General features: G+C 38.5%; 1 protein-coding gene across 2 annotated transcripts in view; it reads right to left on the bottom strand.

The window, feature by feature from the left end:
* The window catches only part of LOC126297550 (PH-interacting protein), a 265,574-nt gene that overhangs the window by 154,216 nt on the left and 96,011 nt on the right, over positions 1-15,347 (bottom strand). For both annotated transcript variants that reach the window (XM_049988476.1, XM_049988477.1), the window contains exon 5: positions 3,589-3,739. In XM_049988476.1, coding sequence (XP_049844433.1) covers positions 3,589-3,739 — 151 coding nt within the window. The remainder of the gene's footprint in view (positions 1-3,588; positions 3,740-15,347) is intronic.

Below are 15,347 nucleotides of genomic sequence, written 5' to 3'. Positions count from 1 at the left end.
TGACACAACTCTACCATCTGGTGAGCAAGATGTATGAGACAGGTGCAATACCCCCAGACTTCAAGAAGAATATCATAATTCCAATCCCAAAGAAAGCAGGTGTTGACAGATGTGAAAATTAACGAACTATCAGTTTAATAAGTCACAGCTGCAAAATAATAAAGCATATTCTTTACAGACGAATGGAAAAACTGGTAGAAGCTGACCTCGGTGCAGATCAGTTTGGATTCCGTAGAAATATTGGAACACGTGAGGCAATACTGACCTTACGACTTATATTAGAAGAAAGATTAAGGAAAGGCAAACCTACGTTTCTAGCATTTGTAGACTTAGAGAAAGCTTTTGACAATGTTGATTGGAATACTCTCTTCCAAATTCTAAAGGAGGCAGGGGTAAAATACAGGGAGTGAAAGGCTATTTTCAATTTTTACAGAAACCAGATGGCAGTTATAAGAGTCCAGGGACATGAAAGGAAAGCAGTGGTTGGGAAGGGAGTGAGACAGGGTTGTAGCGTATCCCCGATGTTATTCAATCTGTATATTGAACAAGCAGTGAAGGAAACAAAAGAAAAATTCGGAGTAGGTATTAAAAACTTTGAGGTTCGCCTATGACATTGTAATTCTGTCAGAGACATCAAAGCACTTTGAAGAGCAGTTGAACGGAATGGATAGTGTCTTGAAAGGAGGATATAAGATGAACATCAACAAAAGTAAAACGAGTATAATGGAATGTAGTCAAATTGAGTCGGGCGACGCTGAGGGAATTAGATTAGGAAATGACACACTTTAAGTAGTAAAGGTGTTTTGCTATTTGGGGAGCAAAATAACAGATGATGGTCGAAGTAGAGAGGATATAAAATGTAGACTGGCAATGGCAAGGAAAGTGTTTCTGAAGAAGAGAAGTTTGTTAACATCGAGTATAGATTTAACTGTTAGGAAGTCATTTCCGAAAGTATTTGTATGGAGTGTAGCCATATATGGAAGTGAAACGTGGACAGCAAATAGTTTGGACAAGAAGAGAATAGAAGCTTTCAAAATGTGGTGCTACCGAAGAATGCTGAAGATTAGATGGGTAGATCACATAACTAACGAGGAGGTATTGAATAGAATTGGGGAGAAGAGGAGTTTGTGGCACAACTTGACTAGAAGAAGGGATCGGTTGGTAGGACATGTTCTGAGGCATTGAGGGATCACAAATTTAGCATTGGAGGGCAACATGGAGGGTAAAAATTGCAGAGGGAGACCAATAGATAAATACACTAAGCAGATTCAGAAGGATGTAGGTTGCAGTAGGTACTGGGAGATGAAGAAGCTTGCACAGGATAGAGTAGCATGGAGAGCTTGAAACTTCTTCATGTTCTCTCCTCATTAGTAACTCTAGTTTTCCATGCTACCACTTCACTGTGATGAAGTAAGTTATTAAGTAACAGCTAGTGGTACACCATCATCATCAGATCGGATTCACTGCTGAATGAACACTTACATAATTGATTAAAGGCCAGGGTAGGCGAGTGGTTCTAGGCACTTCCGTCTTGAACTGCAAGGCTGCTATGGTCGCAGGTTCGAATCCTGCCTTGGGTATGGATGTGTGTGATGTCCTTAGGTTAGTTAGGTTTAAGAGGTCCCATAGTGCTCAGAGCCATTTGAACCATTTGAATTGATTAAATGTTCAGTCAAATATGAAAGCATGCTGAAAGTAATGTTTCCAATTTTTTGAACACACACAAAAATGGAAAAATTGAACTGGGTTTATAGTCCTCACATAGGGTATTCTATTGTGATATTGTACTACAAGTATTATTTATTTGTTTTCTAGTGGATTGGAAGCCAATTATCATAATTATTTTTTATTTTGTTCATTTAAGAGTAAACATCCAATAAAAATTACATTTCAAAAATATTTTATATCTTTTCTATAGATCCTGGTTAGCTCCATCTTGGCGTCTTACAAGAGAAAGGCCTCAGAGACGACCAACCGATTCGGCTCAGATTTGGCAGGTCGCTTGTGTACAACCTACAACAGAGGAATCTAAGATATTTTGGGTCAACACCCGCATGCTTTTGAGAAAATTGGAGGGATTGATAGATAATTGTAAGTAGAGCATTTTTCATTACAGGTATGGGGTCCGAAAATGCATACTTTTCCAGAAATCGAGGTAAGAAACTTTTACAACTGCCGCTTCTGTACCCACAAGGTTAATGCCTATCGCCGACAGCGCTGATAGTGCAACGGCCAAGGTAACTGGCTGGTAAACGGAAAACCCAGGTTCAAATCTCGAAGAAACATAGCGGTGGTTATTCTTTTCATTTGTATTTTTCCATATCTCAATTGATAGGGATAGGAGGGTTAATAAGGTAAGTAAATCAATAAGGAATGATAATAATAAGGTAGGCAAACTAATTTCCCAAATGCCGTGAATTAGTAAAGTATTAAACTTTTAAATCTTGTCACATGAAAACAACTCCAAATAAAAGTGCTGCGACTTCCTCACGAGGGTTCACAGATAGCCAACCGTGCGACGCTTGTTTACAGTGAGGCGCGGGATAGAATGCACGCGGGGAGAGTTTTGTTGTCCCGGTTGCCTCTTCATCATATCATAGGAAAGGAACAGTGAAGCCGTCGAAAGATTGCATTCATTAGATGCTCTTGGTGCCATGAGTATATTTGTTTCGAATGTTTATATGACAAGTACCATCCATCTAGTTGTTCGAAGAAAAGTGAGGACATGTAACAGTGACTGTAAGAGCCATTCTAAAGTGACATGGAGTGTATATATATATATATATATATATATATATATATATATATATATATATATATATATATATATATATATATATGTGTGTGTGTGTGTGTGTGTGTTCATTGTTGATCGTTGTGTTTGGTCGATGCGGACGTCTATGACATCAAGTCAAATTCGTTTGTTGATCCTCCCACTCCGTTTTTTTTATTACAGAGGCTAACCAACTCTCTGACCGAACACGTTGAGCTACCGTGCCGGCACGCTATCGGCACTGTCGGCGAAATGCGTTGACCATGTGGGTACAGAAGCGGCAGTTGTAAAAGTTTCTTACCTCGATTTCTGGAAAAGTATGCATTTTCGGAACCCATACCTGATGATGAAAAATAATCTTTAGGGGTGATTTTCTCAAAAACGTGGGGGTGTTGACCCAAAATATATTAGATTCCTTTGTTTTAGGTTGTACACAAGCGACCTGCCAAATCTGAGCTGAATCGGTTGGCCGTGTCTGAGGCCTTCCCCTTATTAGTGTTAAAATAAAATGAAACCCCATTGTTTCTATTTGCTTCTTAAGCATTAAAATTTGTATGTGGCCACCTTCACCCCACATGAGTGGAAATGTGTTTGTTTATAATATTGTGATCAAGTTGGGTTGAATTCAGTGCTAATCCTCAGAAATATGCTTTTGTTAGTATGTTTCCAGAATAAATAAATAAATCTCAAGCTGTACAGTAGCATAATTTTCTGAATTGTGTTTGTTCTCTCTGTTTCAGGGTACTAGTGTATCAGAAGATATTTCACCTATTCCCAAAATAATGTTTGTTAATTTTGTTTCAAAAAGTGCTTACCTTTTTGAGTTCTAAGTAAAGACTGTCGTCCTGCGCCAAGCAGGGATGTTAGTCCTGGTAAACTTGGCTTCAGTTCCTGGTCTAACAAAGGGCCAAGTCTTCTGCACACTTCAAGTAGATGATTTGGCCCAATGTGTGGATACTTCCGCTCCTAAAATACAAATGAGATTACAGTTATGTATCTTTACTTCTTTCATGACAAAATTTTTTGCTCATAGTGTCCCACAGTTGTAATCATACTGTCCACACATACACTCTCGCTGGTGACCAAAGATATTTTCGTTGTTAAGTTCATCACAGTATGGAAAGGCAATAAAGATACTAATAATTCAGAGACACTGGTAATAAAAATATTTGACTGGTAAAACTACAAAGCCTGAACAATGAAATTATGAAAACAGTTGATTGATGCCTTGAAATGCATCCAATTTGGATATCCTTATAAATACTAAAAAAATATGTGTGTTTTCGTGTAATGTTTTATACTATCAAGACTCTCAGACCACATAAATAGATACTTCAATTTTTTTTTTACAATAAAGTAAGGCATGAAGAAAGAATATATAATATTAATTTTTCCATGTGTACAATTCACAAAATTATGTAAGTGAACTAAAGCAAGGAGAAAAACAAGGCGAGCTGGTTATTTACATAGATGTATGAAGGGTTTATGTTAATGTCTGATTTTTTTGAAACAGTGGAACACTAAGGCTATGAAAGGTGAAAAACCCACAAATGTCAACGTTCTCATTCAAGGCACTAACCTGAATTCAAACTGAAACTGTAACTGTAGAAAGGTTTCACACAAAAGCAATTATCATTACAAGGGCATGTCTAAAAAATACAAAAGAATACTGTGTAGGGATATGACAATATAGGTCTTTTCACCACTTATAAAATAAACACACTGTTGTAATTGAAGTCACTCCCCACCTCTGCTGCATATGCATGGGCAAAGAGAGTAAAACAAGTGACTAATACAGAAACAAAGTGTACTCTGTTGTGTTCTATGCAGTGGCTTACACAATACATATGTAGATCAGCATGTAATATTATATAAAAAGATTAGATGCCACAGTAATGTGACAATGGAGCAAAAACATTCTTTCTCAAGACTTGCAGATGGCTCTCACACAAAACTGTATGACATGCTTGTTATCAAATATTAAATTAATTTAGTTGGAAATATGTGTCAGTGACATATTGCCCTGCAATATGTTGTACATCTGGAGAGCTATACTTTTAAAATTCATAGATCCAACTTAATAGTAAAAGTCAAGAAACATACTAGTTCCTCCAGTATATATCTCAGACTGATGTAGAGGGAAAAAATTAAACAAATATAAGTGCATGCAGAGGACTATTGACAATCTTTCTTCCACACCACCATCCAGAAATAGAAAAGGAAAGGAGGGAAATGACTCCAACACTCCATTTACTTTCCATCAAGCGTCATACATTGGGTGGATAATAGACAAGTGTTGCAAACTGGTGAGATTACTTGCTCCACCACGGCTTAAATCACGAACTTCCTAGCAGAATAAATTTATTTGTATTTGTTACTAATAATATAAAATGGGTATTACCTTCAATCTGACTTCTGAATAAATTCAGTGCTGCAATGTGTCCAATGTAAAAACCAGTAAGCATTGTAAAATAATTTTTCTTTTTGATGATGCTATAGTAGCCTTAGAATTATCATATGCACCTCAGTTTACTGAATATGTACACATTTTGTTAACAGGTAGGTCATTACATTTTAAATGAAAATGTGTTTCAGATTTTTGACTTAATCCTCAACCATATGGACCATTTCACTTTGGATCTATGGAACATGCATTAGCAAAATCTTTTTCTCTTTGCAATTATTTACCGTGTATGCTTGTTTTCTGACATGTTCAACATCACAGAGGATCTCTTCAGTACAGGCCTACTCGAATGAAAAGTACATCTAAAATAAACGACTGCTGTGCAGGCTGCACACACTTAGTGTGCTGACTCCAATTGCTTGTTCATTCATTCGTGTATTCATCATGTTATATAGATCCCATCAAGAAGATGATGTGGATCATCATCACTAACATGTGACAAAGACAGCATAGAAACTTAATCTGTATACTCTTAAGGGTTCTTTTTATTTTTTTAGTTTTTACACAGTAGTAGTAGTAGTAGTAGTAGTGTGTGTGTGTGTGTGTGTGTGTGTGTGTGTGTGTGTGTGTGTGTGTGTAGCTGGAAATAGATGTTGTAATGGTGTGATGTAACAAGTAAATGTATGTTATTTGGAAGCAGATTTCTCAGGATGACTATCCTCTTAGGTTTTCAAATGGATTACATATTATTGTTACCTAGCAGTGCATCTGCTCTGCTCACAATTTAACTCGTCTGACATGTACTCTCCAGCTTTGTCACTTAAACAACATGGGCACATGTTATACTGAAAAAAGAATCTTCACGTGCTTAATTATTACTATGACAGTATTTAGTTACTTTACTATCAGGAGTCTGGTGTTAAAGAACTTTGGAAACAACCTGTTTTGAGAAATATATTGTTATTTGCTTGCTGTATTATCTAGTTTCATCAGCCAGCGAGATAGCATGGTAGGAAAACACTGAACTCTTATTTGGAATTCAGCAGTTTAAACTCTATCTGGCCATCCTGATCTATGTTTTCCATGGTTTTCGTGAATCATTTATGGGATGGTTCCTTTAAAAAAAAGGAAATTGTCGATTTATTCTACATCCTTCTTCAGATCACCTGGGTCTCTAAAGATTGTGACACTGATGGGATGATTAATGTTAAATTTCCTTTCTCCTATTCTTAATAAAGTTTGCATGACGATGATTTGTTTTATTCATTTTGCTTTACACTGCAATATTTCCTCGTCAACAACGCATCATACTGCAGATTTTAGGAATCATTTGTAGATAATAATTGTGGGGATCCAACTGCACTGGATTTGAGGTAACTAATAGTCTCTCCGTGCAGCTTATGGCTCCTCTCATGAATGTAGTCAGTTTAATTCTCGTTAAATATGGTTTGACGACGCATTTATTTCTTTGCATTAGTCATTTGTTTGCCCATAGGTTTCTCTAGACTTTTTTGGCATTGTTAGCTCTAAAAGGGCCAAGACAAGTCCCAGTTCTTGCGGCTGTATAATACATCTCGTACAATACAACCTAAATGAACGAAAGATACAATTCGCAACCAGCGATAGCAACACAGTGAAGTCGCTCGGACGTGTGTAGATTTAACGGAATTGGTCGGCCGTTCTATAACTGCGTATGTCAAGAGCAATATACGCCTAACGAAAAGCTACGCATATTCTTTGAAATGCTTGGCAACAGCTGTCTTACACGGAAAAATTTACTGTTGATTTTAGATCAGTAAACGTGGAACAGTTCTTACTGAGCAGCCGCGCCTACGATATTCAAGATGAGCTGGAAGTGATCTACGACTTAGAGGATTCACAACCAGTACAAAAACGAAACCATCCTCATCAATTCAGACACTAGGCCCTGAAACGAATGACCCTGTGGAAAAGTTTACATAAAAGACAGACACGTCAGAGACATTGGATTTCTCTACCGGCCTGCGTCATATTATTCTACCGAAAGGTAACCAGTAGTGTGAGACGCCGCAACTTATTTGTTTAACTGGCGTTGCACATTATATATGTATACACAACACACAAACTGTGATGAATCTATTAACGCTAATTCTCGTTACGACAGATCCATGCGCACAACGTGGTGTTGGCAAAGAAGGAGTCACATGTAATCAGTGTCAGTTTAGGTCGTCGAGAATGGTGGTCAAATTTCTAATGCAAACATGAAGGGACTGTAAATTGAAAAACAGTAAGTTTCAAAATCACTTCATCTTATAAAGTCTCCTGGCATGTTTTTCTGTCGGTATGTTTACGCTAAACTCACGGTACTATACGGATCGTGATACTGATTTCGCTAATAGACTGTTTCACTTATAAAATATTTCGTGCAAATTGGCTTAACTATAACAATGTTCGTCGATTAAGTCGTGACTCCTGTGAACTTCCTGGTGTGTGGTGCTTAAATCATTCAATTTATACTAGAATTTGGAGTTACCTAACCTTTCGCTCTGGATTTTAATCGTAACTCTACGCAATGACCCCATCAACAAAATTACATCTAGGCCAGTCATGTCGTTCGGCAGCAAGACACTTCAGTGCTACCCGTACGGAACGACAGCCTCTCATTTTTGTTATTTCAATATCCAAAATGAGAGCATTTCTAAAAACAAATTAAAAAAGCACTGGAATGAACAAATTATGCAATGAGTTCTGCTTGTTCTACTTGCTTAAACTTTAGTTACTTCCCTCACTCGGGCGGCAATTCGAAGATCTTGGAGCAAACAGTGAAATGACATTTTGTACACTGTTTCGGGACCACGGCTGCGAAAACTTAAGTATGTTGCACCTGTTTCAGACGCTTACATTTTGTAATCTCCTGAAAACCAGGCACGTGCATTTAGTTTCATCTAATTATAAAAAATGTTAGCGCTCAGATAAAGACGTTTGTACAGGAGAACCTTCTATATCCGCGTGTATACTCCACAAGCCATGGCGGCGGGTATCAAGCGATTTTCTACGCTATTCCATTCGCGTTGACTACACAAATTCTGCGCATATACTATGTGACGTAATCGAGATGTTAGAATAATCATGTAATCAGATACCAATGGGTTCGGTCTCATTGCTATAGGTATTATCCTACATTTATTCGCATTTCATTATATAAAATGTGAGAGATGTTCAAGTTTTTCCGCAGTTCATTACGATCATACAATGGCGATAATTTACTTTAGGCAGTTTGTGAAAAATCTCGTGTCGCTACTGATCAAATCAATAAAGGGGGTATTTATACTGACGATATTAGAGGTTTGTCAGTTAGTTTCCCGTCCCATGGATAATTTTGGCAGTTAAATCATTTTACATTCACAATGAAGATTAATTTGTAAACATGGTTACAGCCTGAACATTTCTAAGTTTTTTTTTTAATTTTTAATTTTTTTTTTTAAATATAGAAGTTAGTAATTCCTACCCACCACCTTTTACACATTAATATAATAGAAATTCTTCCACGAAATAGAAGGAAAAACTTTTTTGTTTTCAAATTTTACTTTGCTGTCTGTCAGACACTTTATGTCACTGGGAGAAATGATGATGATTTTTTTTGTTGCAGCGTTGTGCACCCCCATTTTTGTACAAAAGACAACCTTAATGTGAAGTAATGAATGTCTTTTTCCTTCTGGTATTGTCTTTATGTACATCATAGCTCCTTATGAACTGTAGAGCCCAACTCAAACAGATGTCTACAAGGTCATCATGTGTGAGCACCACATATTATTCTTACGTTTTTGTGCAACAAAGCCTTACTTTACTAAAGATGAGTTACCCCAGAGCATTATTCCACATGACATTACTGAATGAAAATACACGCAAAATATGTCAATTTACTGATTTCTTCTTCCCAAGAATTGCAATGATTCAAAGTACAAATGTGGCTAGACTAATTTGTTTCGCGAATTTAAAAATGTGTTTTTAAATGTGTCTACATTTACCTAAACGTAAATGTAGATATAAGACAGGGAAGGGCATTAAGAAAATAAATTGATATGAAAATGAATGGCAGGAAGTTCACAGTAAGAAATGCGCCCACTTCAGCTGAAATCTGATACACGAGATGCTGCACACTGCTACACCGACTAGCTGATAATTTCGCAGTGACGCCCAACCGTAACAGTTGGCAGCCCTTGCACATGATGAAAAGGCTGAGCATTCACAAATGTCTACCTCAGGTTTCCTTTGGAAGAACAAAAAATACTTTTATTGTAGCAAAGACGCAGTAAAAGATAATGCACACAATTGTAACCAGAGGGTCTGGAAGGGTTTAATGTAGAGAAATGTAAAATTGTGGATTCAACGAGACGTGAACATGTAGCACCTTTCGTGATAAAAGAGTGAGTAATGCAGTCGGTTATGCCGTAAAAATAACCTGGAATACCGATGCGTTGTTCAGCACAAATGGTCATAGGCTGTTTCTCCCGTAGGACAGGGTCGCAGAACTGCTCGAAAATCTGTCAGATGCTTTAGAATATTTCTACATTGCAAATACCTGCTTTGCAAAATTGGGAGGACTGATTTTCTGAGTAGAATGATGAATATTTCTCAGCCCAGTAGATTCGAACTACACGGTGAGTCAAAAGTGCTGTCCCGTAGGAGAAAGTCAACATTCACCATTGTTGACTTCAACAATTCAATAGTCTCGGCCCATAGAACACAGCTGTATTCAGGGATATAACAGGAACTATCATTCTAAGCAAAAAAGTCTAGTAAACATGGTGTCTAAAGTCAATACCTTAAAAGCCATGAGCACCACATCTCCGATACTGTGCAAATAATATCTTCTACTGGAAGCTATTTGTTTTCCATATCTTGAGAAGCCGGCCGAAGTGGCCGTGCGGTTCTGGGCGCAGGAGCGAGTATACCGCATTGCTTGCAGCTACGGTATGATCTTTATCGGCTGTACTAAATAGAGCTTTCGAGAGTATTACTGTTTGGGGACTAATGAATACTCCTAGCGTTGTAAAACGGCAACAAAATGTGAATACCTTTCTTTTTATTCATACTGAACAGAAAATCTCGTCAGTTATTTCTCCGAATGTGATATGTCCTTTTGATGAAATAGCTTCATGTTTGTAAAATAGTGTTTAATTACCGTGTGCCTTGAGCACGACCTCTTATTAAATCTACATGTGGAATATTATCCAATAACTGACAGAGTTTTCATTGAGCTTTCAATGTCTCCCTCGAGTTTGCGGGAACGATAGAAAATGTAGCGTTGTGATTCACAGTTTTGTGCGATACGGAGTAAATTTGAGACACGCTGTTTTGCGGTAGTTTTTTAAGACAGGTTGTATCTGCCCTGGGCGGCAATTTCAGGAGGCGATAAATTCATATTCTTGGAGGGGAAAAAAAACACAGTGCCTAGGATACATCGATTATTAGTATGATTTTGAAAAGCATCCCAGTTTATTTTTGGGACATTCTCTGTTGATTTCTGAACGAATCGTATGTTGATTTTTGAATGTGTGCATAGTGAACGTGATGTCTATGCCATATAGAAATAAAAAACATAACCGCCGACAAAGGGGGACGGGGCTGCACGAGCTGAGGCGAATAAACCCGAACGGGTTAGTGCCGTTCGCTGTTTGTTTGTGGAGTTGATTGGAAGTTCGAATAATCAGTTTTGTTATAATTATTAGCGAAATCCACAGATTCAGAGTACCAGAGTGGAAATAAACGACTAACAGGAATAACAGGTAGGAAAGATTACGTATTATCTTCTCAGCGTATCCAAGAAAATGAAATGTAGAAAATATTTGCCAGATAGCTACAGTACAAAGATCCAGTTGTACAGTCCCAGCTTAGCAGCCGCTAAGTTGTATTCTCTGAATTGCGCGGAGAATGCGTCGTATGAGCGCACAACAACACCTAACCGGAGAAAAAACGCGGGATAACTGAACCAGTGATTCTGGGAGGGTTGGCCACATTAACCGGAGACTACGTTTTGACAGTGGCGGAAATAGTTGCAGAATTAATGATGACAAGATTTGTGTCAGAAACAGGAAGGAGAAGAAACAAGGACATCACACATATTATATGGAAGAATATAACTATTCTAAATTTATATAAAAATTTCGAACTACTACTTTTCGACCTCATACTAGAGAAACTAGAGCGTATGAATGAAATATGACGCTATTTCCATACATAAAACTTTTTGCTTGTAGTAGGCCTAATAGGCATTTGATATTGGTACTTTGTGGATTATTTTCTTTAGTGTTATTTATGTAAATGAGGTACATACAAATGACCATTCGTGCCAAAACAGTCTCGTTTATTTGGCGTGTGTTACAATTTCTGCAATATTAGAAAGACTTACTTCGTTTTATCTAGCAGACAGCGACAAAACCACATGTCTTGGGTACTATTCGTGTTAACAGCTTTTTCAGTATCAGACGACATTTTGATTTTTCATGTAGCAAAACGTTTGACGAACTTCGATGATGTAGTAAATTCCTTCGCAGAAAGGAAAGCATGCCGTGTAAAGCTGTAGCAAGACTATAGAGAAAAAATGCTGGAACCTAAGTTTGAAAAAATGTGTAGTGTGTTGTTTCTTTCTAGTCTTTACTGGTTTTGTTTCCTATATTTTTAGGTCACATAAAAGAGAAAGTTATTTGCTAATTTTCTGAAGAGGTCTTGTTCTACTGGCCACAAATAACCCCACCCAGTATTAATTTTGTGTGTGTGTGTGTGTGTGTGTGTGTGTGTGTGTGTGTGTGTGTGTGTGTGTGTATGTTTCTGTTTTTTTTTAAAAAAGGATAAATGGGCGAAACAGTGTGCGATAAAAGAAAGAATGCTATGTGAAGAGGCGTAGCTCTGCGCTTTGACACACTTAACGCTAAATAATGTCTTACATTTCCTTGAACTTATATGTTTTATATATCACACTCTTCAGGAAGATGTGCGCTACAAAATGAAGATGTTTTTGAAAAACTGATTTTTAAAAATATTTGACGTCCTATCTTAAACGTTAGAAGCGGTGGGGGGGGGGGGGGGGGGGCGCCACTATGAAGTTTTTGCTTCGGTTCGGATATATCGTACATCCGGGGCTCTTTCAAGATACGGAATATGACTCATTTAGAAACTGCAAATAGAGTGCAGCGAAAGTATTGGAGATTGGGAATGGGAGTATTCTCGAATTTAAGCCTAAAACATTTATGCAGGTCATGGAAGAAAAATGTAGTGTGGCGTTGTCATTAGACGCGGAAAGATGTGCAAGTGACTTGTGTGTTCATCATTAGAATAAACTGCGTTTGCTTGAATCTCATTGGATTTTGTTTCACGTGGAGCGGAAGCCAAGCTGTGTGCAGTACCGTCAAGTACGACCGTAAGCACACTTTTTATGCTGTGCCACACGCACATAGACTAAGCGATAATGCGGGACAACTGTATTACTAGGGCATTTAACGTGGTGCACTGGCCAGCCAGCTGGTCCAATTAACCTGCAATGATGTGAGCAATTGCAGTTCAGACGTAAAAAGAGAGACAAGCGGAGTAACAATATAGATTTAATAGATTTAATTTTTAAAGAGACTAAAATAATATTCGGCAAAACTCCAGCACTCCCGCCGCTTCTTAGGCGACCAGACGGAAAGCATAAAATGATCTCGTTCTCACGTAACACAGCATTCTAATTGCAAACAAGAGTGATGAAAATTCCTAACTTAAACACAGGGTAATTTTTCTGAGCGAGTTATGTCTGATGCAATAGCATACTGCAGGGATTTCAGCGTATTGTTAAATACTGAAGGTAATAATTACAGTCAGTCGTCTGGTAATCTCCTTCCTTATCCGAAGTCGAGAAATACATTTCAAGTCTGGAACTGTCATCTGCTACGTTGATAACAACTCCACCAGCAACAGAATCCACGAAGCCACCTAAGAGCCGCATTTTCTTCCTTTACGACGTGCCGTTAAATATCCCGGACGTGAAAAAGCTGCGTGCGGCAGTTCCAGTACGTCTGACAGCTAGTCTCGTTATTTCTCGCGACAAGTCCCTCAACTTAGCTCCAGGTCAGTTCTGTTTGTGTTCGTATGGTAATGGTACAGTGGCGAATGTAAAAATGCAGCATTTGCATTGTGTGCTCGATGTTGTGAAACGGATTGTTTTTCATGTTTCTACGACAGTTATCATTTTGGTTCGTGTGGTAGATCCGCAAATGCGCAATAGAAGAGGTGCTTGTGCGCATGCATTTCGATCGGGATTTATGCTTGTTATCATTTTCACTTACGGTCAGCAAACGAGAAATGCACGAGTTCTTGAGGACACTCTTGACTATTGCGCGAGATATTCTACACTTTTTCAGCATTTTTTTTATAAATACTGTAATAAAGCAAATAAAATGGAATGAAACAAAGACATATAAGCGTGCTTAGTCAAGCATACAACAAGGAAACGTGTGTATATGATTCTCTTGAAACGTTGTACAGTAATAAGGTGTACCTACAAATGATTAGTACTGAGTTTGTGTGTTTCAAGTAAGTATGCAGATAATTTACTTTCTATTATGTACGTATCACCTTCATTAGTGAAAGTACCGCACGTGTTTGCTTTGATTGCACCTCTTGTATTGTTTCAGCATGCCAGGACGGATAGTGTTGAGAGAATAGCTACCAGAGTCAGATCAGTTTTGCCGGCCGGGACCAGTGGGGACTGTAAAAGCCGTTTTGCATCTTTACCGTCGCACTGTTGTGAAATAGCTTCCCTCAATTGCTAGGTCTCTTGTGTGAAACCCGTCGTGTGCGATCGACAGCAGCTTCTCAAAACAAGGCGCATCCATACTGACGAAGCTCCTAAATTTCTGTGGCTCTTCGGGTCTCAACTCCTTCGTTAACAGGGAGCACATCTTCCTGCCTTCAAACGTTCCTCCCAGCCAGGGCTGAACCCAATTACTACTCGAATAATTGCGTTCTGCACGTTTGAACTGCTGTTAAAAGTAAACATAGATAATCATTTGCATGTACCAGCGTGACATTAAAGCGAATAATTTAGTCCATGATTCTGTATAATCATAACGTAATTTCAATCTAGCTGCGCAAGATAACAGTAACTAGTTAACAATTACGAATCTAGACCTCTTGGAAGTTTCAGTATGAATAATGGCTCTGAGCACTATGGGACTTCTAAGGTCATCAGTCCCCTAGAACTTAGAATTACGTAAACCTAACTAACCTAAGGACATCACACACATCCATGCCCGAGGCAGGATTCGAACCTGCGACCATAGCGGTCGCGCGGTTCCAGACTGTAGCGCCTAGAACCGCTCGGCCACTCTGGCCGGCTCAGCATGAATAAATAAGAGCTTTAGAAAAATACCAAATTTCACCCTCAATGACGTAAACGACGTCCACAAGCGTGCAGTTTCGAATATGTACTCACTGGATGATGGTGCAGACTTGTAAACAATTGATACGTCATGTAACACTGGCTTAATTCTTCTGACAAGTAAAGTGGGAGGACACTAGAAATAAAAATAAACGAATTCCTTACATAACCTGAAAGGATTGAGGGTGGGTGTTTGCCGAAAACATATTATTGGGATTTGGGAGGTCGGGGTGGTAATATTCACACCTCGCTTGAACCGAAGTAAATGGGAGCAAATAAGCATTCGCAGATAATTCGCCAGTAAATTCTTTGTTTGTTTTACCCGTATCCATAGTTGTTTTACAGTTATTAAAGATATTTAAATTACGTCTTTGTTGCACAGACTGAATTAAAATACCTCTCGTAATTCGCCAGTTTCCACAACGATCCGCATGTACCTGTGAACAAGTGTTTATGCTGGAGGGAACGGCAAAGAAAGCGAGGGAAACAGCACAGCGAGCCAATCCTATGCGCCGGCCGCGGTGGTCGTGCGGTTCAAGCGCTGCAGTCCGGAACCACGGGACTGCTACGGTCGCAGGTTCGAATCCTGCCTCGGGCATGGATGTGTGTGATGTCCTTAGGTTGGATAGGTTTAAGTAGTTCTAAGTTCTAGGGGACTGATGACCTAAGATGTTAAGTCCCATAGTGCTCAGAGCCATTTGAACGAATCCTATGATTACTGCATTATTGCTTTATAATCGTCGTATGGGTTTCACTTGATACAGTCCTAGTTA

This window comes from Schistocerca gregaria, chromosome X, assembly GCF_023897955.1.
Source record: "Schistocerca gregaria isolate iqSchGreg1 chromosome X, iqSchGreg1.2, whole genome shotgun sequence".
Classification (NCBI taxonomy): Eukaryota; Metazoa; Arthropoda; class Insecta; order Orthoptera; family Acrididae; genus Schistocerca; species Schistocerca gregaria.
This window is presented reverse-complemented; position numbering and strand designations above follow the sequence as displayed.